General features: G+C 53.1%; 1 protein-coding gene across 7 annotated transcripts in view; it reads right to left on the bottom strand.

Moving 5' to 3' along the window:
• Gramd1b (GRAM domain containing 1B) overlaps positions 1–23,763 on the bottom strand; it is a 118,069-nt gene that overhangs the window by 78,929 nt on the left and 15,377 nt on the right. For 4 of the 7 annotated variants that reach the window (XM_042682809.1, XM_042682807.1, XM_042682815.1 and 1 more), the window contains exon 2: positions 10,744–10,821. In XM_042682809.1, the coding sequence (XP_042538743.1) occupies positions 10,744–10,821 (78 nt within the window). The remainder of the gene's footprint in view (positions 1–10,743; positions 10,822–23,763) is intronic. The other 3 variants (XM_042682808.1, XM_042682810.1, XM_042682814.1) reach the window with 1 other exon arrangement.

The following is a 23,763-nucleotide window of genomic DNA, read 5'->3' as shown; positions in this document are numbered from 1 at the left end:
TGGAAAGTCTATCAGAAAGCTACAAGTGGAGCTGTGGTTCAATTGGTTGAGCACCAGCCTGGAATAGACCAGGCCTGTAAGGGAAAGCTGAGTTCAAGCTGCAGTACTGGCACAAAAATAAATAAAAATAAAGCAATCTCCATAGTGCAGAGAAAATTGCCCTTAGATGAAAAGAATGAATTTGCTCGTACTCACATTAGGCAGCAAAGTCACTGCCTTACCAAGTTTAATTCAAAAATTAAGGAGCACGAGGAGGGGACCTGATCCCTATGCCTGGCTCATTTCTTCTCCATATTATTAAATGTGAATATATCACTTCTCCCATTCCTACTCCATTTTATCCAAATAAAACAGGACTAGGTTGTACCCTACATCTCCCTTATCTGATAGGCGTGGGACTAAAAGTGTTTCAGTTGTGGAGAGCACGTTTCCTTCTGAGTTTTGTTAGGCATGTTCAACTATTAGCAGGATTCAAATCAATGGGTGATTTTCTGTAGCTCGCTCTCTGTTTTTATAAGTTCCAGACCATGGCGAAGGATATAATCAACCTCAAAAGCTAAGCCGTGTGGTACACATCTATAATCCTGAGACTTGGGAGGATGGGGCAGGATCAAGAGTTCAAGACCTGCCTAGGCCTTGCTATACAGCAAGACTCTGTGTCCAAAACAAAACACTGGCAAAGCTAACCGTGACCGTGGACCTCCTCCCTGCTCAGAAGCCTGTGACCTCTGGCTACTGCTGCAGCCTGCAGTCTGCTCTATGTTCCTGCAGAAAAGTCAACGCACAGATGGAGAACAGAAGGCTGGTACCCACAAAAGAGAATGCTCTGTCTCACCAAACCACACAGACAGCAAACCTATCGTCATAAGAGTCTATTCGGTCTCCCCACGGACCCAAAACCATTTACCTACTCCATTTTTCTCCCTTTTGCACCAGTCCTGGGGCTTGAACTTAGGGCCTAGGCACTGTCCCTGAGCTTTTCTGCTCAAGACTAGCACCCTACTACTTGAGCCATAAAACCATCCCCAACTATTTTGGTGGTAACTGAAGAAAATGAGTCTTGCAGACTTTCCTGCCAGGGCTAGCTTTGAACTGCAGTCCTCAGATTGACGCCTCCTGAGTAACTAGGATTATAGGAATGAGCCACTGGCACCCAGTCTGCCTATTCCCGTCTTAAAAAACCATCACACAGAGACAGGTCTAGTATGCATAAGCACAAATTCTACGGAGGCTTTTTAGACAGGACTTGGAGACTAGACTTGGCCATTTGGTAAGACCCTGTCTCAAAATAGGAATAAGGTTGGAGATGTACCTTAGTGGTAGAGTGCTAGCCTACCATGCATGCATGAGGTCCTGAATTCAATTTTCCGTACCTTACTACAGGGGAAAAAAAACCACAACACATCCGGACATGGCAAATACATGCTGACCTCTGTATATTTTTACAAAGTAACTCATATCTGGAAAAAAAAAAAAGAAGAGAAGACAAGAAAGTGATATTCAGCCAGGTGCTAGTAGCTCTTGCTGTGAATTTGGTACTCAGGAGGCTGAGATCTGGAGGATCAGAGTTAAAGCCAGCTCAGGCAGAAAAATCCTCAAGATTCCATCTCTAAAATAATCAGCTCATGTGGCAGAGCACCAGTTGAGCCAAGAAAGCTAAACATGCCACTCACGCATGAGGCCCTGAGTTCAAACCTGGGTACTGGAAAGAGAACAAGAAAAGTGATAGATACTGCAATGGGGAAATTAAAAGGAAAACAAGATGTCAGAGCTACCATGAAATCTACACCTCTGCTAAGCACCAGAGAAGTCTGATAATTCCTTGTAACTCTTCTAACCCATGAATTTTCAGCATTTGCTTTTGGAACTAGAGATCCTCTTCCAACTTCAATTCATTTTGTTTAATATTTAATGGGGGAGGAAAAAAAAGAGAAAGAAATGCTTCTTCATAATATTCTCTCTCCAGGGCAATTATTCATGCTAATTACTTTACCCTAGGTATTACTTTCTAACTCCTTAATTACTGTACTAAGGCACTAAGTTAAGAAAAGAAGGGAAAAAATTAAAACAGATGCTTTTGAAACGAGTGAGCTTTGCCAGTGGGGAAGGGGAGATGTGGGAGGGAACTGCACAGCTCCAAGCCGGGACCTGCACCTGCCGCTTCTCCCAGGAGCCTCCTGGCAGGATGTTTCAAACCCTGGTCAGATAAACTTCACAACAGGGCATTCTGGGAGATGTAGTTCTGGACAGGAGGCAGTCCTGCGGCCATGTCTGCACTGCTTAAAGAGCCCAGGCTTGGGCTCTCTGCTTGTCCCAGACTGCCAGTAGGGATCAGTCATCTTCATCCAAAAGGGTAAAAGCCCCTTCCCTAGAGTCTGGGTGATGACTGTCTACTGAAAAAAAGAAGGCATGGCACAGAGAGAGAGAGACGGATCACAGAATTGAAGGGAACTTAAAAGAAGAAAGAGCTAGCCTAGGTACAGAGGACAGGTTCTCTGGAAGGGGAGAGACAGACCTGTGGACGGGTCCCGGGTGCGAGGAATGCCGAGCCCCAGGCTCTGCCCCCCCCCCCCCCCCCACAGTGCACGGGACCTGGAGCATGTCCCTGTGCGTCCTCATTAGCACGGCAGGGGCATCGCTCAACTCAGAAGCCGTTACGAGCTGCCATTACTGGGCTACCATCTCACACGCCTTCAAACGGCGTCCGGCACGCGGTCCATGCTCCCTGCTAGGTGTTCGCTTTCTTTCCTCAGTGGGCAGAGGCCTGCCTTCGCCTCCTCCAGGTGACCTCTGACCCCAGGGCACAGGATTTTAAGTCTCTCCCAGAGTCCGCTGTGGTAGAGGACCATGGATGGCAGACAAACCCACCTGCCGTTTGAGGCAAAATAAAGTATCAAGACAGAGGTGTGAGACAGCGGCTAACGTAAGGGAGAGAATGAGGAGGGTAACAGGGAACGCTGGGCAAAGCCAAATGGTAGTGTGCAAATCCTGCAGATACAGGGAAAGGGGGCCTAGGCCCCCAGTCCCCCAGCTCCCCAGCCTGCAAGACCCGGGCCTTTGTTGCTAGCACCGGCAAAGCGGCGGCCTTCCTTCCCTGCTAGCAATGCCTGCAACCCCCGCAGGGTCACACGTGTAAGTGATATGAACAGGTCTCAGCCTCCAGATCTAGACAGGGCAGTGTAGCATGGGTTAGAATTTAGAGGTGTGGAATGAGTTCTGGAGTTGAAGTTTTTGTTTTAATTTTGGAATAATATATATAATGTGATATCTTGGAGGTGGGTCTCCAGTGAAATACAAAATTCCAGCTAGGAGCAGGTGCTATATACATCTATATTCAGGAAGCTGAGATCTGGAAGAACAAGGTTCAAAGACAGCCCAGGAAGAAAAGTCTATGAGACATCAAAATAACCAGAAAAAAAACAGGCTGGAAGCATGACTCAAGTAGTAGAGCACCAGGAGAGGAAGCTCAGAGCCTTGACTTCAAACTCCAGTGCTAAAACACACCTTCTCCCCCAAGTCTATTTGTCTCATACAACTTGCACACAAAGCCCAAAACTAATTTTGTATTGTATTTTTAGTGTCTTCCTTTTGCCTGTGACTCATCAGCCAAGGTCAGGTGTGGAAATTTCCACTTCTGTCAGTGCTGGAAGTCTTACATTTTGGAATATTGTAGAGTTGAGGTCTTCCAATAAGAGTGATGGGCCTGTAATAGTATTTCGTAGAAAAATGCCGACACTTAAATGACCACACAATGACTGACAGCAATAGACACGTTCACCACTTGCCAATGGAGATGAAGTCTTTACACTTCCTATCTGAGGGACGTCCAAGGTGGGGTGGGGGCAGCGCGTGCTCCATGCGTCCCCCAACCTTCCAAGCCGTCTGCTCCTGGCGCCCAGGCCAGGCGCCCGTGTGTGCAGCGTCTCTTCTTACCTACCATCTCCACGCACAGCCACACCACCTCCAGCCGGCGCCGGGTCCCTGCACGTGTGCACTGTGAGGACAAAGCTGGTGCAAGTTCTTCAGCACAGGAAGAGGTCGCAAATGTGTGAGGCGCTAGCGTTCTCTGCCTGGGAGTCCTGCTCCTGTGCCAATACGGTATTCACACAAGCCCCGTGGCAGGGCTGCGGAGAGCTCCGGGGCTCATCAGAACTGGGCTCCAGGTGTGAATGTAGGGGAAGCCACAGAGGGCCAGGGTGCTGCGTGACCTTGGTCCAGTGTGTGGCACCAAACCACTCCCCTGCAGACCAGAGGAGGTGCAGGAAGGATCCTCGGGGTGGGAGATGCTGCGGGTTGTCTGGACCTGTGGGTATCCCTGAGCTCAGCCCACTGGGAGACACCCCAGTCAGCACTGCTAACGCTGAGGATAAGGTGGCAGACAGACCACAGGCATAGCCCCCGGGCAGGCAGGCAAGCAGCAGCGGGTCATTCTCCCACGGGAGGCCAGAGGACGGCCCGTGGACAAAGGAAGGGCTCCCGCAGGGGCTCAGCTGATGCCCACTGAGGGAAGCGCAGCACAGTTCCACCCTGCAGCACACACCTGGCCAGGAAGCAGAAGCCCAGAGGAGGCTGGGAAAGGTGGCCACGTCCTGGAGCTTTCCCAAGGTGACAGGTCTGTTGAACTCTCTGGATACTTCTCAAAATCAACAAGGCACAGAAGACACTCTTGAAAGGGATCTCTCGAGAGTCTTTGGCCAGAAGGCATATTTAATTAGGACGTTCGCTTTCACTGCTGTCTGCTCTCTCCCAGCCAACTGTCTAAAGGATCACCAGCACTCACAGCCCCGCCAATAGCCTCTCTCTGGAGTGCGGATCTCACCACCCTGGCCAGGAAGATGGAGCCATCGGGTCCCAGGGAAGCAGGCTCTGCACAGGGGCCCCCAGAGCCGCCCTTCCCTCCTTTGAGGAGACGCCTTAGAGAAATGAGAACCCCCGCTCTGGCGTTAAATCCCAGCCGTGCGCGCGCGCGCGCGCGGGGTGGCTAACTAAGCCGCACCTACAGAGCACTGCTGTTACCATGGAACCAGAGAACCCACAGGAAGCCACACACCCTCAGAGGGGAGCCCCATGCCCTGAGGTGGGGCACACCTAAAATCTCAACACTCAGAAGGCTGAGGCAGGAGTTGAAGGCCAGCCTAGGCTATTCGAGACCAAAGGAAAAGGCAGCTCCTGCCATGAATACCAGATACCTCTGCTCTTAAAGACACACACACACACACACACACACACACACACACACACACACACACACACACGACACCCCCCCACGACACCCCCCCACGACACACCTCACACACACACACGACACCCCCCCCGATACCCCCCCATACACACACGACACCCCCCCACGACACCCCCCCCACACGACACCCCCCCCTCCACACACACACACACGACACCCCACACACACACGACACCTCCCCCACACACAACACCCCCCACACACACACACACGACACCCCCCCCACACACATGACACCCCCCCATACACACACACACGCGCACACACGCACACACACACACACACACACACACACACACACACACACACACACACGGGCGCTGCATCATCTTGCATAGCTCATTCCCTGACGTACACTCCGAGTTTCCCTACAGCTATTGGTTTCTTTGTTGAAAGAGACCCCAGTTGATTTTCTTGGCAAATTTCTCCTTGTGGAAGTTATGCACAGAGCGGTAGATAACCGATGGACATCGGCACGGGAAGGGCGCACGGCATGTGACGCTTTTAGGCCTGAGGGCCCTGGCTTCCCGGCTCTGGCCTACGCAGCACCACCTGAAGTCCTGCGTGTGTATTTCTTGATTGTGGTGGCTGTTGTTTGAGACCGTGTCTCCTTACGTAGCTTAGCTCGGGCTGGTCTCAGACTCAAGTTCTTCCTTCCGCAGCTTCCCATGCGCTGGGATTATCGATGCGCGCCACCATGCCTAACTCGATTGCTTCTTAAATCTCTTCTTTTTACAATCTCTGCCTCATTATACTACATTTCATAAGGACATGTCAAAATAAAACCCCCTTGTACAACCAATTGATGCTAATAAAAATTGTTTAGTACAGAGCAACACACACATACCACCTACACACTGGTGGTGCCCACCACGGCGTACACACATGCAGGTGGTACGCACACACTAGTGGTACGCACACTCTGGTTCCACAGGGGTCTACAGCCAGGCTGCACTGCCAACACAGCGGTAGAGGCTTCCCCAGCCCTGTGTGGAAGTGCAGGACTCTGCAGAGAGCTGCTCCAAGCCAACCGCCATGAATGAGCAATATGAGTGAGGAGCACTGGGGCCGGGCCTAGGGGCTCACGCCTGTAATCCTAGCTACTCAGGAGGCTGAGATCCAGAACAACAAGGTTTGAGGCCAGACCGGGCAGAAAAATCTGTCAAACTCCATCCCAAAATAACTAGCTAAAAGTTGGTCTAGAGACATGGCTTAACAGGTATCGTACAAGCCAAACAAACTTGAGGCCCCGAGTTCAAAGTGCAAGAGAGAGAGTGGGGGGGAGGGAGAGACAGGACGCATGGGCTTTGTTGCCTAACTTCCATCAATCTCAAATAACCCAGAAGCAAAGCACGCGGCACAGGGCTCAGCCCGAGGGTAGATTCTCTGCCTTGAGCTCCCAACTTTCACCCACTCACAGGCTTCTGCATCATGGCTGACAGAAGGACCGATTTCTCCCAGAAGGACTTAGGAAAGTAGGGGTGGGGAGAAGAGGGTGGTGGATGAAAGTTACCTACCATCCCCCCTGCCAGTTGTCCAAACCCAAATCCCAATTATGGGAGTATGGGGTGGGGAGAGAGAGGGAGAGGAGAGGGGAGGGGAGGGGAGGGGAGGGGAGGGGAGGGGAGGAGAGGGGAGGGGAGGAGAGGAGAGGAGAAGGGAGGAGAGGGGAGGAGAGGAGAGGGGAGGGGAGGAGAGGAGAGGGGAGGAGAGGAGAGGAGAGGAGAGGGGAGGAGAGAGGATGAGAGGAGAGGGGAGGAGAGAGGAGGGGAGGGGAGGGGAAGGGAGGGGAGGGGAGGGGAGGAGAGGGGAGGAGAGGAGGGGGGAGGAGAGACTTTGCTGAGCTATAATTAACGGTCCCTCTCTCTGGCAGAGGAGAAATGCTGAAGTAGGAGAACCGCAAGCAGGTGACGCTACACCTGCAGCCAGTCCGCTGACAGCAGCGAGGCCTGGGCCGCCCTGGGGCCGCGGGGCTGGCGGGGAGGAGGTGTGGGCCGGGCAGGCGCCCCGACCATGCGCCGGCCGGAGCCTGGCTCTTGCTGGGCGCTCAGGAGCGCGCACTCAACCCACCCACTCTGCCCTCCGCGAGTTCCAGGGCAGGCGGGGGAGCCAGCCCGTGCCACATCCACACGCAGCCGCAGCGAGCTCGGGGCTGAGGTGGAAATGGGGTGAGGGGAGAAGCCCCGCGGAGGTGGAGGTGGATCCCGCGGGCCGCCCGCACCAGCCTGTGCTACTCTTCGGGTGGGAAGGGGAACCCGTGGCCTCTTTCAGAGTCGTTGGCGAAGCTTGTGACCACCGGCACTGGACGGGAGCGGCCTCCACGGACCTGGCTGGCAGGAGCGTGCCTGCCGCCACGGGCCGGGAGTGTGGCCCGGCTGCTGCAGGTCAGGACCACGGGCCGGGAGTGTGGCCGGGCTGCTTCAGGTCAGGACGGGAGTCGGGCGTCGGGCCAGGCTGCTGCAGGTCAGGACCACGGGCCGGGAGTCGGGCCGGGCTGCTGCAGGTCAGGAAGCTGGCACACACCTCCACCTCCTCACCCAAGGCAGCTGCCACTCAGTGGAGGAGCAGGCACCAAAGCTCTCAACCCCCTCTTCCCGCCAGACACGCCGTCCAGCCGCCTCCCAGCTTAGCCCGGGCTCCCGCCAGCTGCTGACAACCAAAGCTAGGACTCGGTGGGCACCCGCTGTGTGCCTGCACAGTCCCAGGCCTACCCTATTTTCTCCTGTTTCGATCCTCACAATCTTTACCACATAGGTATAATTATCTCCATGTTTCGGGAAGGAGGTAGATTCATAGGAGTAAGATGATTTTGAACAAAACAAACAAGCACACAAACCAAGTAAAGCCAGGTATCAGTGGCACATGCCTGTAATCCCAGCTACTCAGTGTCCAAGACCTAAGGATCATGGTTCAAAGCCAGCCTAGGCAGGAAGGTCCATGAGATGCCAATTAACCAGCAAAACATAAAAATAGAAATAATCATAAAAATAGAAGTGAAGGTGTGGCTCAAGTGATAGACTGCCAGCCTTGAGCAAAAAAGCTTAGGGACAGCACCCAGGCCCCAGTTCCATCAAAATAAACTACTAAAGACACCCCCGTCCGCCCTAGAATTCCACCCCAGGTAGCATTATTGGTCCGAGTTCTTAACCAACTGAAGTAATTCGCCATGAGAGAAGCAAAGAATGCCGCCTCTGAGCCCGGGGAGCCGCACTGACTTCCAGAGGGGCATAGGAAGTCCCGGGCTGACGCTCCCGCCCGGCCCCGCCCGGCCCCGCCCGGCCCGGTCTGCCCCTTCAGACTCCCCCGCCAGCCTGCTGGAGCCCAGCTGCCCCCTTCCGGCACTGGCCCTTCATCAGGCGCTTGCCCGGCTTCCGATCAGGGCAGCCAGACCCCGGGGCGCTCCAGCCTTCGTGAGGAGGCCCCCCTGCTCCTGCCCCTCGCCTCCTGGGCTCCCCCCCACCTACTTGGCTCGGAGAAAGGCCAGCTTCTTCCTCAGCGAGGACACGCGGCCGTGGCAAGCCTGCCTGACGGCTGCGCTGCAGGACGCGGTCTCCACGCGCAGATTCTGCACCATGCTGGGCTAGGGGGGGAGCGCACACGGCCGGCCGGGGGCTCACGGGGAGCCACGTGGCTCGCTGGGCCCCTGCAGATGCCCCAGCTGCTGGCGAGAACCGGCTCCTGACATGGAACCGCCCTGCTCTGCTGCCCCAGAGGAAACCTGGGCAGGTGGAGGGCCTGGGCCGGGAACCGCAGTCTGCCGCTAACCAGACCCCTGCTGCCTCGGGTCCACACCCCAGGTCCACGCAGAGCCTCCCCTCCCCTCCCACAGCACGGGGCACCTGGAGAGCTCCTCCTTCCCGCTCCCGTCCCCACACCGGCGGAGGGTGCTGGGCAGGCGTGGGTGCCATGTCAGCGGCTGGCGCCGGAGGGGGGGGGCGCCAGGGCCCGCCCCCGATCCCCCCTCCACGTGGTGAAGCATCACCTGAGCGACCAGGGAAGGGACCGTGGGGAATTCAGCGGCCAGCCAGGAAGGCGTTAGAGTGCTCCAGAAATGTGCACGTGGAGACATTTCAGAAATAGAACAAGCAGAACTGGAGATAGCCCTCCTAGCCAGGCATGTGGTACAGCCTGTAATCCCGGCACTCTGGAGGGGCTGAGGTAGGAAGATCCCAAGTTCCAAGCCCAGCCGGGGCTACAGAGCAAAATGCTGCCTTAAACAGAGGAAAGAACTAGAAGAAAATGACTCTTGGAAGTAGAGGTGTGGTAGAGCACCAGCCTTGAGTATAAAAAGCTAAGGGAGAGTACAAGGCCCTGGAGAACCAGAAGGCACGCACACGGGCACATGTGGGCACGTGCATGCACGCACACACACACACAATCAGAGTGGCAGGACGGAGCTGGAAGTCACAGGCCTGTGTGTGCTGGGCCTCAGCTCCCGGGCCCTGGGACCTCAGCTCCAAAGCCCCGGCATCTCCAAACAGCCGCTCACCCCGTGCTGAGCTTCACCCTGCCTTCCAGGTCTCCCTGGCTAGTGGAAAGGCAGAAATCAATCGTGTGCTGATTGCTGCCAAAGAACTCACTGCACCCACCACCAGACCTCACGGTCAGGCCGCACACCTCCTGAGCTCCTGCCTCACCTGACACCTTCCTCTCCTTCATGGCTTACAAGACGTGATGCGCCACAAACGGGGCACTCCAGGGAAGTAAAATTAAGTAAGTTGCTGTGAAAACTATAGTGAGGAGCTGTGTTGTAGTAGCCCATCCTATAATCCCAGCTACAGCAAGGCCGAGATAGAGGAGTGCAATTCCAAGCCAATCTGAGCAGAAAAGCGCACTAGGCTCCATTTCCAATTAACCAGCACAAAGCCAGATTGGAGGCACGGTGGTAGGATACCAACCTAGCAAGTGCAAGGTCCTGAGTTCAAACCTCAGTATCACCAAAAAAAAAAAGTGCAATTAAGGTTGGGGATATAGTGAAGCCCATGCCTAGAAGGTGTACAGCCCTGAGTTTGATCCCTAGTATGTCTAAATAAATGAGTGAATTAACCAATTAACTGAATTTAAGAGGGTGTCAGCCAGCCCCGCTAGACCTTCCTGAAGGCCCACGTTCCCTCATGCGTGGACCCAGGGGCAGGATGCATGGCCAACCTTGCCCGCTCAGGCTCACGCTCCCATTGCTGGTCTCCAGTTTCCTACTGTCCACAGACTTCCTGGGAAGAACAAGTCCTAAAGAGCTTAGAAGCTCCTTGCTCACATCAGTAATCCTAGCTACTCCAGGGGCTGGGATCTGCCGCCTGGCCTCAAATCAAGATCCTCAGATCTCAGCCTCCAGAGTAGCCAGGTTTACAGGCTACTCTGTTTACAGGTTTACCGTGTTCTGCCCTTGGTTTTATCCAAACACAGAGGTCTCCCAAAGTTCTCCCACGGGAGGAGCACCATCTCACCCCGGCCCACACCCCACCAAGGCCCCTTCCCCCCACCCCGCCCTCCTCTGCTCTTACCTTTCCTCTCGGCCTCGAGGACTCAGGAACCTGCTGGAATCATCGTCGTGGCTGCTCTGCTGGCTGCTCTGCTGGCTGCTGGGGACAGACAGGATGTGAGCCGTTAGCCTCAGCTTCCTTCCCAACCCGCAGGAGGTCTTTCAGGTGAGGAAATGCAGTTACAAAACTACATCTGCACGTTTCCCCGTGGAAGTATCACGTGAGCATGCACCGGGTAGGAGAAAGGGCACAAATCCGGAGGACTGGACAAGGAAGGTCCCGCCCGCTGCCCGTCTGTGTCCCTGGGCGCCGTCTTTGGCCAGAGACACCCCAACCCACCTAGATCCCAAGGAACCAGTGTGACTGGGCAGGGGGAGCTAGGCGGGGAATGGGGGTGCGGGATTGCCAAACACCACAGCACAGGAGCGCCTGGTCTTCTTTGCCTCTAGAGGCCGAGATGGGAATAGCAGGGTAGAGTCCTTCATTCTTTTCCACCCAGCAAGAGACAGCTCTCTAAGGGGGCCTTACAAGAGGGCTCCACCAACCCGAACGGCCAGTGTGACTCTCTCCCCAGGCCAGGGCCTGCCAGGCAACCCAAACATACAGCACTGCAATACACTAGAACTGCCCAACAGTCATTCTGAGCTGGTGTTAGCCAGTTAGGCCACCAGATGGCACTATTGCCTCCTAAACCAGCATCATATCTAAAACCAATCCTGAGCATCAAGAACTGGAAACACGCCGGGCGCTGGTGGCTCACGCCTGTAATCCTAGCTACTCAGGAGGCTGAGATCTGAGGATCGCGGTTCAAAGCCAGCCCCGGCAGGAGAGACCGTGAGACTCTTATCTCCAATAAACCACCAGAAAACCGGAAGTGGCGCTGTAGCTCAAGTGGTAGAGCGCTTGCCTTGAGCTGAAGAGCTGAGGGACAGCGCCCAGGCCCAGAGTTCAAGCCCCACGACCGACAAAAAAAAAACAAAACTGGAAACAACCAGGCAAGGCGGTACAAACATGACCCATTACATATGTATTACATATATATGTGTATATAAAGAAACCTGTTACATATGACATGTGATATGTTAGACACAGCATGTTTTATATATATATATATATATATACATATATATATGTTCATACACGCACACGTATACACTGGATGGATTTGGGAGAGGCAGATAGAACAAAAGTCATTATAGCTCTGCTCCACCGCTTGCTTTCTATGCCCCAGGTACGCTGCTAGGGGGTGGAGGGAAGGCTGACCACAGGAGATCCCTCCTGCACAGAGACAGGGGCCCAGGGATGCAGACACCCTAGACAAGGTGCGGGCAGGGTGCTGAGCGGAGGTCGGGGTGGAGTAGCGGAAGGTGACCCCATGGCATCTCCCTCCTCCCCCCTCCGGCACCCAGAGGGGCCCCAGCCTCCCCACAGCCACAGAACCGCGGAGTCGTGGAAGGAAGCGGAAAAGATCGGCGCCGCGGGGACAGGCCTGTAGTCTTAGCTACTCAGGAGGCTGAGAGCGAGAATTGTGGTTCAAAGTCAGCCCTGGTAGAAAAGCCAGCGAGATTCTTCTCATCTTTTCTCCAATTAACCAGCAAAAAGCCAGAAGTGGAGAGATGACTCAAGTGGTAGAGTGCCGGCCCTGAGGCTCTGAGAACCAACACACACGCACTCACGCACGCACGCACACACACGCACGCGCATACATGCACGCGCACACGCACACACGCACGCGCACACACGCACGCACGCACATGCACGCACACACGCACGCACGCACATGCACGCACACACGCACGCACGCACACACACACACACACACATGCACGCATGCACGCACGCACACACACACAGGCTGAAAAGAATTTGGAGCAAGTCCAGCAGATGGCACTGGCAGATAAAAATGTCTGTTGGCTTGAAAAAGAAACCCTAAACAAGGATTTGGAAAGACCATCTAGGCACCAGATGACTGGAAGACGGCTTACGCTGTGGAGGAGATGTAGAAAGCATCTGTTCACCGTTCCCCCAAGACAGCTTGTGGAGACACCGGCACGGTGTCATCTCCCTACTGTGAACTGGCCTCAGTTGCTGTAGAAATCAAGTCTGGAGCACTAAACCATGGGACTCAACACGGCAGCAACCTCTTATAATTCCTGACTACTCCCAAGGGATTCCAGCCCCATGAAATGCTGGGTTTTGTTTTTGTGCCAGCACTGGGGCTTGAACTCACAGCCTGGGCACTGTCCCTTAGCTCTTTGCTCAAAGCTGGCACTCTACTACTTGAGCCAGAGCTCCCTTTCAGGCTCGAAACCCTAGTTTTCTTCAGCAGCAGCAGCAGCAGCATCATGGCAGTGCAGGTCAGAGCAGCCCGGGAAGAGCCGGGGAAATCTAAGCGAAGCCCTGCCCTGAGCCCCACAGGCAGGAATTCACCAGGCTGTGACCAGGAAGCTTGGCAAAGCAGGCTGGGCAAATTCTCATGATGCCTCTGTCCCTCCCCACTAGAGGGACACGTGCACCAGGATGGGCCAAACCCACAAGCCACCAGGAAGATGTCCTTGTTCCCTCTTGCAAGGCACAGCTGGATGGCCAGGGGAACAGAATCCAGCAACATTTCTTTTGCTTTTTCTTTCGCTAAATGTTTGCACTAGCAGTGATTGAACCCAGGGCTTCACATGTACTAGGCAAGCACTCTACCACAGAGCAGCATTCCCAGTCCTTTTTATTGTACTTTAAGGCAGGATTTCACCAAGTTGCCCAGGCTCTCCCTTGAACACTTGATTCCCTCTGGGTTCACTCCCCTAGTTGCTGGAATCATAGGCATGGACATCACAACTCACCCAGCACTCGATAAGCAAGCATGTCCTATGTAGAATGGGCAACACAATAATAGCCTGCTGAATCTGGACGGGGAGTAGAGACTTGAGGAGGGTCCAATCAGCCATGGGGGCGAGCTGGGGTTTAGTATTCAAAAGCACAGGAGGATCATGTCTGAACTCCTAGCTACTCAGGAGGCTGAGACCTGAGGATCATGGTTTGAAGCCAGCCTGGACAGGACAGTCCATGAGCTAAGGAATGGCACCGAGGCCTTGAGTTCAAGACCTAGTACTGGCACAAAAACAAAAAGAAAACAGCTTAATTTTTAAAAAGGCTGGCTGGTGCTCTACCACGTTAGCCACAACACCACCACTGTATTTTTGTGGTTCTCTGTAGATCAGAGCCGGGGGTACAACTCAAGGGAGATCACTTGTCTGCCTGCACAAGGTTCTGGGTTTCACTCCCAGCACCCTCCACATTCAAGAAAAACCCTGGGATGGGAAGGTGGCTCAGTGGTAGAATGCTTGCCTTGCATGCATGAGGCCCTGGGTTCGATTCCTCAGTACCACATAATCAGAAAAAGCTGGAAGTGGCGCTGTGGCTCAAGTGGTAGAGCACCAGCCTTGAGCTGAAGAGCTGAGGGACAGCTCCCAGGCCCAGAGTTCAGGCCCTCCAACTGACGAAAGAAAGAAAGAAGGAAGGAAAGAAAGAAAGAAAGAAAGGAAGAAAGGAAGGAAGGAAGGAAGGAAGGAAGGAAAAGAAAGAGGAAGAAAAGCCCTTGTCAACTTCCCATCATTTTAGGCCAAGTTCACACTCCTCACTTCAGTACAGATACTGTCTCCTATCCCAGACCTGACGGGACGCAGCCCACCCCAGCCTGCTGCCCGACTCTGCCTTGAACCCCTCTTTCTCTGAATCCATCTGGCTTTCCCTGACCCCTTCTTTCCCCCTAGCTCCCATCACAGAAGCAATGTAGCTAGCTTAGCTAAGAATCGAACCTCATGACTCTAGCCTTAGACCACCCACACTCAAATCTCAGCCCTAGACAGCCCCATTCCATCCTCTACCCAGCAGTCTAATATCTACACTATTGATGTCTTAGAAGAATTAAATAGCCACAGACACCTAAGTTATCTGGCATTAAGCAGACACTCGATCTTGTGGCCCTTCTGGATCCTCCAAAAGCAAAACCCGGAGAACTCTCCCTTGATGCCCGCCACGTACTCTGAATTCCTGCTGCCGCTGAGCTGGCCTGTGCCAAGGCAATGCTCCTGTGTCGTAGGGTCCGACAGCTACTCATTCACTAACTAATACTTAATGGCTTACCATGTCTTCTGCCACACTAGAAAGAAGGAGTGCAAAGATCTTTCATTATTTTTTCCAATCCTCGGTGCCTACCCTTCTTGCCTAGCACGTATTACCTGTACAGAATATTTCTGATAGACGAATAGGCAAATCTCTGTGTGTCCTTCCACGCTATATTTATAACGACCTCCATGTCCCAGAGTGTCTGGTCAGTCCAGAAGGACTTCTGGGCTGAGTGTGCCCTCACGCCAGCAGACAGAGCTCTCCTTTTGGTCAACATTTTCTGAAGGTGTTGAAAGTGTCCTGTGAATCCCTCTGGGGTGTGGAAGGGGCAGTGTGACCTCTGGGGTGTCTTTCACTAGTTCATGTTTCCACTGACTGTGCTTCAGGCATTGGTCTAGACTTTGGGGACACGAAAGTAGCCCTTGACATACAGAAGCTACTTCAACAAAACCACCAGTGTGTCCCTAACCAATGCCAGCCCTGCGGTGCCCGTCCTGGGCTAAGACGCTGTAGACCCTCGGCTGTGCAAAGCGAGGAACGTCACCTTGTGCACAGAAGCGCCTCCAGGCGGGCACACAGGCTGGCCAAACACAAGCGCCCGGGAGACCGTGAGGGGACTTGAGATCCAGGGCTGAGACTTGTGAATTTACCCTTCTTTAGGACTGCTCATGCGTTAGAGATGTTCGTGGCAATCCTTGGCTTGTCTGAGCACAGGTATAGCAGAGCTCTGACTGGAGGTGGAAAATTAAATGTTCTTTCCAGTGCTTTGTAAAAGGAAAGATTAAAAATAAAGGGTCCTCACACACAACAAAGCTCTAGGGCTCTCGGCCCACGCAATTAGAAGAATTAGACTTACCCCGTTCCATTCCTGACATGGATTCTGAGAAAGGGGAAGGAGGACTTGTATCAGCTCCAAGCCTTTCCATTTCCTCTTAGCTATGCAGCACTTCCCACACCCCAGGAGCCTCTTGGGCCTCAATCGCTGCTTAGCTTCACAGTGAAATCTCAGCCACTCTTAGAGAGTAAATACAAATCAACCAGGTCCCTTAGAAGTAAGCCTGCACTCAGGAGCCCATGGGTGTAGCCTGATTGCTCCCAGGTTTGACATCTGTGAGGACTCAAGATTTGGGACAGCGAGGTGTCAAAGGCTGCAGCAGGCCCGCCCCTTCTGCCTGCCCCAGCAACCTGCTCCTCCCTGTCCACAGAGAACCCTCGCTCGCCACTCCACAGCACTCCATGGGGGGAGAGAAAGCCACAGAAAGTTCTTCAACCCAAAGCAAACAAAAGCCACTGCACACACACAAGCCCCCAAAGTGTATTTTGGACAAGCTGCTGTATTTGGGGCCCTGTAAGGTGTGCAAAATGAGCTCAGCTTCCGTCTCCACAGCTCCCCTCTGAACAGGGGCGAGTCACGACACACACACCTCCAATCCCTCCGGCTCCTCTCCAGCCACCAGGTTGGGAGGGGGGGGGGAACACCACTGACTCCATACTAGGCGACGGAGCTAATGCGCACGTGGCTGTGTGTCCGTCCATGCGTCATGCAGAACTCCAGGTCCGTACCCGAGAGTATGCCTTGTCATGCGGGGTTTACAGAATTCAAGCCAAAAACCGACCAAAAACCAAAACAACTTAACATTTTATGTTGCCCTGTTACAGAACAAACACCCCGAGTACTCATTGCCAGGCTTCTGGAAATGTCATCAGCACCTACAAAACCACGGGCTTGGTATTGATACACAGACTGGTGGTCGCTTGACCATCTCCTGGCGTCTGTCCAGCCCTCTCCTCTCCCCCCACCACGCTCGCCTCCAGCCAGCCCACACCCACCCAAGCCTTCACCCAACCCCACCTGCTCACCCCGGAGCGGGATCTCCAGCTCCAACGGCTTCAGCGGACCCCAGGCCCCTGTAATGCGACTGTTTACAAGACAGCAACAAATCCTGCCGCCTTCTGCACTAGCAGGCTCACAGCTCCAACCCCCACCTTCATTCCTTCCCCCAGACAATTCATAGCTGCCTGCCCGAGCCCCTCACCCACATCACCATCCGTCGGATTAGTCGCCTAAACCAGGAGATTCAGAAATCGGTTCAACACTTTCCCCTCCGCCATTCCCGACTTTCTACCTCCATCCATTTATGTCCATGCCCCTGCACAAAGACTGGTCGTAGAACAAGTCACGCAGAGCCAGGCATAGTGGCACAGCCTATAATCCCAGCACTCTGGAGACAGAGGCAGGGGATCTCCAGCCACCACCCCCCCTCGCAAAAAAAAAAAAAAAAAAAAAAAGGTACCTGAACCCTGAAAACTGTTTAAACATAAGTGCAGAGTATTTTATACACATGTGAAACTGAACCAAAGAAGTTGGTTGGCATTGGGGGGCAGGGTGAGGATTGGCAGATGAGGGAGGGGGAGGGGGGCGTGAGTCTGATCAAGGCTGATTGCTTCTACATTGTATGAAGTCCTCTGTCCAAGTAATTGATGCCAGTGAAAAAGGTAGGAAAGCCTGGCACTGGTGGCTTATCCCAGATGCTCAGGAGGCTGAGATGTGAGGATCATAGCTTGAAGCTAGACCAGGCAGATACTCTTACCTCCAGTGAGGCAGCAAAAAGCCAGAAGTAGAGCTGTGACTCAAGTGGTAAAGCATCAACCCTGAGTGAAAACACTAATCAAGAGCAAGAGGCCTTGAGTTCAAGCCCCAGTCAAATGAATAGGAAAAAAAAAAAATAATAAGTTCCTATTGACTTGCCAAGCCTAGATTCTGACTGATGGAGCTGTTTTTTGTTTTGTTTTGTTTTGTTTTTTTGTTTTTATGTGCCTCATGTTTAAGCGACATCTTAGGTTTGCAAATGACTAAAGTCCCACTTTACTGAACTGTATCAATAAATGTTGGACAACCAGACTGGGGACTGGTTTGGATCAGAGGCCAGCTTCGAGGTGCAGATCCCCGGTCCGTCTCTAAAGTCGCCGCTGGGCGCTGGCGGTGATAACACACGGTTTCTAACAGGGCCCAGCCGCCTCCCGCTCCCTTCGAGTGCAGCTCTGTGCCCGCCGCTGCCACGTCCCGCACTGCCACGGGTCACCAAGTCTGGTGACCAGCCAACCAGGGGACACTCTGTCCCCCCCCCCCCCCCGGCCTCCCCGCTGTGTGCAGGAAGCCACCAGAACTCCTTAATCCAGCAGGCAAATTTATTCCTCAACCCTTGTCCTTTGATTCCCAGCCTGAACCCTTTCTTACATAACCAGCCTCTGCCACCCAGCCCGGGGGCCCTGCACACAGAGCAGGGGCTGCTCTCCCCTCTGCACACCTGGAGGTTAAATCAGTAACTCCCACCCCCAGCCTGACCCACAGCTCAGCCCCCTCTGCCCTGCAGAAACTAATGACAAACCCAAACTTGTCACTGTTTTCCCCGGTGACAAGGGCCATTGTCCTCAGAGAGGCTCCTTGGGGTACGCTGGGGAAGACCTCCTCCTCCGTCCACTGAAGACAGTGGGTGCTTAGCCACCCGATCTGCCCCTGACTCCAGCCCTCCACCTTGAATGCTGCTCCACAGACTGTACGGGGCTCCGGGTCCACACTCCACCTCGTCTGCCCAGCCTCACCCGAGAGGTAAGAAACATACTGGAAAGGGAGGTGAAGAAGGAATCCATTCTCAGGTACAATTAGCACATGTTAACGCAAAGATTCTTTTTCCTGTAAGCAGGTCCTGGGCTTGAACTCAGGGCCCGGATGCCGTCCCTTCATGTTTGCACTCAAGGCTGGCACTTTGCCAGCTCCACTTCTAAGTTTTTTTGGTGACTAACTGAGGATAAGAATCTCTCAGGAGGGGCTGGGAAGGTGGCTCAGTGGTAGAGCGCTTGCCTTGCATGCATGAGGCCCTGGGTTCGATTCCTCAACACCACATAAGAAAAAAAGAAAAAAGCCAGAAGTGGCGCTATGGCTCAAGTGGTAGAGTGCTCGCCTTGAGCTGAAGAGCTAAGGGACAGCGCCCAGGCCCAGAGTTCAAATCCCATGACCGACAAAAAAAAAAAAAAGTCTCTCAGGCTTGCCTGCCTGGGTTGACTTCAAACCTCGATCCTCAGATCTCAGCCTCCTGAATAGTTCAGATTACAAGAGGCATGGGCTGCGGGCTTCTGTCTACGCCTTCTGCCCTTGACGCCCTTATTCTTCCACCTTGAACCCACTCCAGGCTGAACCCTGGTATTGGCATGAAAGCAGAGGGCGGCAGGAAGGACTTCACGGGTGAGTGGGGTCCCTGTCGAGCTGTCCTGGGGTGAGGCTGGGAGCTGGGCAGGACTTGATGTCCATCTCGTGGAGCATCCGTCAGTTCTGCTCTGAAGCCAGCAGCTCTCAGCACATCACACGAACACCTGAAACTGAGAGCCAGCGAGCTGCGGCCCAGTGACAGCAGCTGCCAGGTGGCGGCACCTGGCGCGGAGTCCACGACCGCAGGAAAACGCCTCTGACCAGAGCTGAAAAACACCCAGGAACCGCATCTAGCAGCACGTGTCTCAACAACCCGAGAGCGTGAAAACGACAAGACGCGAGATGTGCCGGCGGAAGGGGTAGACTCAGTGAGCAAGAGCCAGGGCCAAGAGGCTTCCAGAAGACCTGTGAAGCACAGCCGGCCGTTCAGCACTCGGGGACCAGAGAGTTCAGGCCCATTCTGGTTGGGCACGAGGGCAGGACTCTGGCGCTGAGGCCGCTGCCCAGCCCAAGTGTGGTGCCCCAAGGCTCTCCACAGGAGGAATAGGAAGAATGCCAGGGATGGAGCAAGTCTGCTCTTCTGCCAGCAGGAGTGAGCAGCCAGGTCGAGGGGCTAACCAACCCTGAGCAGACCTGGGCCGCCGAGTCATCAGAAATGAGGGGTAACATTGCCAGACAATGCTCAGCAGAGGTTCGGGACTGAGCAGCCCAGGCCCCGTCACAGCCGACTAAAGACCAGCAGCCATTAAGAACAAGGCTTTCTCTTTTGCTGATAATTGCATACCAGTATTAATTCTGTCACTGGCCGCCTGTGCTCCTCCAGTTCACAAAATTGAAAATAATAAGCCAGATGACGGTGGCTCACGCCTGTCATCCTAGCTACTCGGGAGGCTGAGATCTGAGGATCCTGGTTTGAAGCTAGCCTGAGCAGAGAGAGACTCTTACCCAGCCAAAAAAAACAAAAAACAAAACAAACAAACAAAAAAAAACCCCAGAAGTGAAGCTATAGCTCGAGTGGTAGAGCCCCAGCCTTGACCAAAAAGGCCATGATTTCAAGCCCCAGGTCTGGCACGAGGGGGGTGGGGGGGAGTAAAATAAATGAATCTTGAAAAGGAACAAAGTGGGGAACTTGTAACTGAGGAGGTTGAGCTCAAGGAGAAAGGCACCCAAGGGTGGGGGGACATGCAAAAGCACCCGGAGAGGATGGGTTCTTAGGACTAAAAGAAAAGACAGGGGAGAGAGCCCCATGGAAAACCCATCCCAGACCAACGCACCACCAGTCACCAGGACGCTCAAGGACAAAAGGCCTTTGCGCTGTGCTATTCCCCAGAAGAACCCTCTCAGCTTCCTGCTCCCATGCCCCGCCCCCACCCCAAATTCATTTACCTTTTAGCCCCAGGAAACACTGGTTTATAGGGAAACTGTGAAGCTGGCTTTTTCCAGTTGGAAGAAATTAGACACACACACACACACACACACACACACACACACACACACACACACACACACACACACACACACACACACACACACACACACACACACACACACACACACACACACACACACACCTAACCAACCAAGACTTCTGGTCATCTACTAGCTGGGAAGAAAAGAGCAGATGGACTATGCCTGAGGCATGGAATGCTGCATCTTCCCTGCTACCCCCTTTGGGAAACTTCTGCTTTTGATTGGTTTGGTTTGAGGGGATTTTGATGTTTCATTTGTTCACTGTTTTGTCTGTATTTGTTTTAAAGGGTGTCTATGTACCCCAGGTTAGCCTCAGGCTCTCAGTCCTCCAATCACAGCCTCCTGAGTGCTGGCAGTACAGGCGTGCACCATGGCGCTTAGCTGCTGTTAAAGCACTGGCGGTTACTTTGCATTCATTCACTTTCCACAGAGCCACTTCAGTTGTGGGGCCGTGCATTCAATTCAAATTTCATTCAAACAACGCTTTTTGCATGGGGGCCCTGGGACCGGGGAAAGAGAAGTGAGCTTCAGGTAGGGCCCGGCAAGAGCCTCGCAGACCCCAGGAAGCAAGACACAGCTCTGCCCTTCGAATCTGCCCTTAGGACGAAAGGCCTAAGACATTCAGGAGTAAACAAAAGTTCCTATCCCAGAGCCAGGGAAATGGATGTGGTCAGGTACTGACCGTCCACATTTTCCACATTCCATCTCACCTAAAAGCCAGTACTTACTAAATAATACTTTCCCTTCTTATGAAAATTCCATCCTCGGGGCTGGGAAGGTGGCTCAGTGGTAGAGAGCTTGCCTTGCATGACTGAGGCCCTGGGTTCGATTCCTCAGCACCACATAAGCAAAAAGATAAAAGCCAGAAGTGGCGCTGTGGCTCAAGTGGTAGAGTGCTAGCCTTGAGCTGAAGAGCTGAGGGACAGTGCCCAGGCCCAGAGTTCAGGCCCCACAACCGGACCCAAAAACAAAAACAAAAACAAGAAAATTCCATCCTCTTCTCCTGAAGTTCTTTCTTTGAGATGGGGTCTCCCTATGTAAGTCAGGCTTTAGGTGCAATGAAGCTGAACTTAAAAACAAAACAAAAAAAAACTTTCCTAGAAATCTGTTCTGGCAGCTAAGTGGGAGACAGATCGGTAGGCAGAGAAGAATGTGTGGATGAACCTAGGAAGCTGAGGGCCGGATGACCGCTAGAGAATGAACGTGGTTCAGAGCAAGGCGGCCAGCAAACAAGCCCAGAGACCCACTCACTTCCCGGGCTCACTTCCCGCCTGCTCTCTCTGACCCCTGCGCCCTTTCACTCTGATCTCTCCATGGCCTGTCATTGTATAAGTCTATAATTCAATTCATAAAATCATGGGTCAATGCTCACCAGCGGGAGAGAACCTCACCAATAACCTCATCTAATTCTCTCCTTTTCAGAACGGGACACCAATGACCGGAAGACGTTTAAGAGACAGGTATATGAACAGGTGTCACAGAGGTATGAACAGCATTACAAAGAGCAAAACGCAAGCCGGGATTCGGTACGCTCCTCCGGCCGCACCCTGCTGTCCCTGGGGTAGAAGGTATCTCAGACTCCCCTTTTCCTTAGCCCTTGAATGATCCTAACTGTGGAAGGGTCCTGTGCTACTGGGAACACAGAAACAAAGAAAATAGGCAAGATTCTTCCTCTTTTTATTTATTTTTGGTGCTGATGCTTGAACTCAGGGCCTGGGTGTTGTCATTTAACTTTTTCACACAAGGCTGGCATGCTACCACTTGAGGCCTAGCTCCAATTCTGATTTTTGGTGGTTAGTTGAAGACCAGAGTCTCGTGGACTTTCCTGCTCAAGCTGGCTTTGAATCGTGATCCTAAGATCTCAGACTCCTGGGTAGCTAGGGTCACAGGTATAAGCCTCTGGTACCCAGCAAGATTCCTGCTTTTAAGGGTCCCAAAATCTTCTGCAGGAGGGATGCAGAGATGAGACACTGATCATCAACACAGTAGCACATAAAAAGTGAGCATTTCAGCTAGGTATTGGTAGCACACTCAGAAGGCTGAGATGTGAGGGTCATGGTTCAAAGCCAGCCTGGATAGACAAACCTGAGATTCTAATCCCTTAATAACCAGCAAAAAAAACTGGAACCAGAGACATGGTTCAAGTGGTAGAGCACTAGCTTTGAGTGGAAAAAGCTAAGCAAGCTAAGCCCTGACATCAAGCCTTGGTAGTAGCACCCCTCCTACCTACCCAAAATGATCATCTCAAAAGTAAAACTGGGAGCTGAGTCTCAAAAAAAAGACTAAAAAACAGGTTATTATCACCTGAGACTAAAGGGCAGAGCCTGCACTGAAATCCACGCCACTTGCTATAGAAGGGGCGGTGAGGGCAATGTGCCTGTGCTGCATGACTGGCACCGATGTGTGCAGAACAAGTCCCGAAGGGAGGATGGAGGTCCTGTAACTGCATACCATCCGAGGCCTGACCTCTGGGCCTGGGCGCTGTCCCTCAGCTCTCCAGCTCAAGGCTAGCACTCTACCACTTGAGCCACAGTGCCACTTCCGGCTTTTTTCTTTTTTTTTTTTTGTCAGTCGTGGGGCCTGAACTCTGGGCCTGGGCGCTGTCCCTCAGCTCTTCAGTTCAAGGCTAGTGCTCTACCACTCGAGCCACAGCACCACTTCCGGCTTTTTTCTTTTTGTTTATGTGGTGCTGAGGAATCAAACCCAGGGCCTCATGCATGCAAGGCAAGCACTCTACCACTGAGCCACCTCCCCAGCCCCCGGCTTTTTTCTTTTTGCTTATGTGGTGCTGAGGAATTGAACCCAGGGACTCATGCATGCAAGGTAAGCACTCTACGGCTAAGCCACCTTCCCAGCCCAGTGGGTGTGAATCTTACACAAAGTAACACATTTGAGCAGTATTTATCATTCGTACTGAGGGGGATGGGGCAAGTCACAGAACTATCAGAAGTACAGGACACAGTGGTCCTGAAGTATCACTTAGACATAAGTTCAAGTATTTGTTGTAATAAAAGAATTGCATGTGCCCGTCTTATGAAAGAGGGAATCTGATTTTTCAGGGGACACGCAAAAAGCATCTTCATCTCACAAATGTTTCTCTAGCTCATAGACTGTCTACAACACTGTTTTGTTTTGTTTTTGATACATTCTTACTATGTAACCCAGCTGGCCTTTAACCCACAATCCTCCTGTCCCAGCCTCTTGGGATCACTGGCATAACCGTTCCACCCAAGTGGTCTTTA

This window comes from Dipodomys spectabilis, unplaced genomic scaffold, assembly GCF_019054845.1.
Source record: "Dipodomys spectabilis isolate Male_0828 unplaced genomic scaffold, ASM1905484v1 ptg000076l, whole genome shotgun sequence".
In the NCBI taxonomy this organism is placed as follows: domain Eukaryota; kingdom Metazoa; phylum Chordata; class Mammalia; order Rodentia; family Heteromyidae; genus Dipodomys; species Dipodomys spectabilis.
This window is presented reverse-complemented; position numbering and strand designations above follow the sequence as displayed.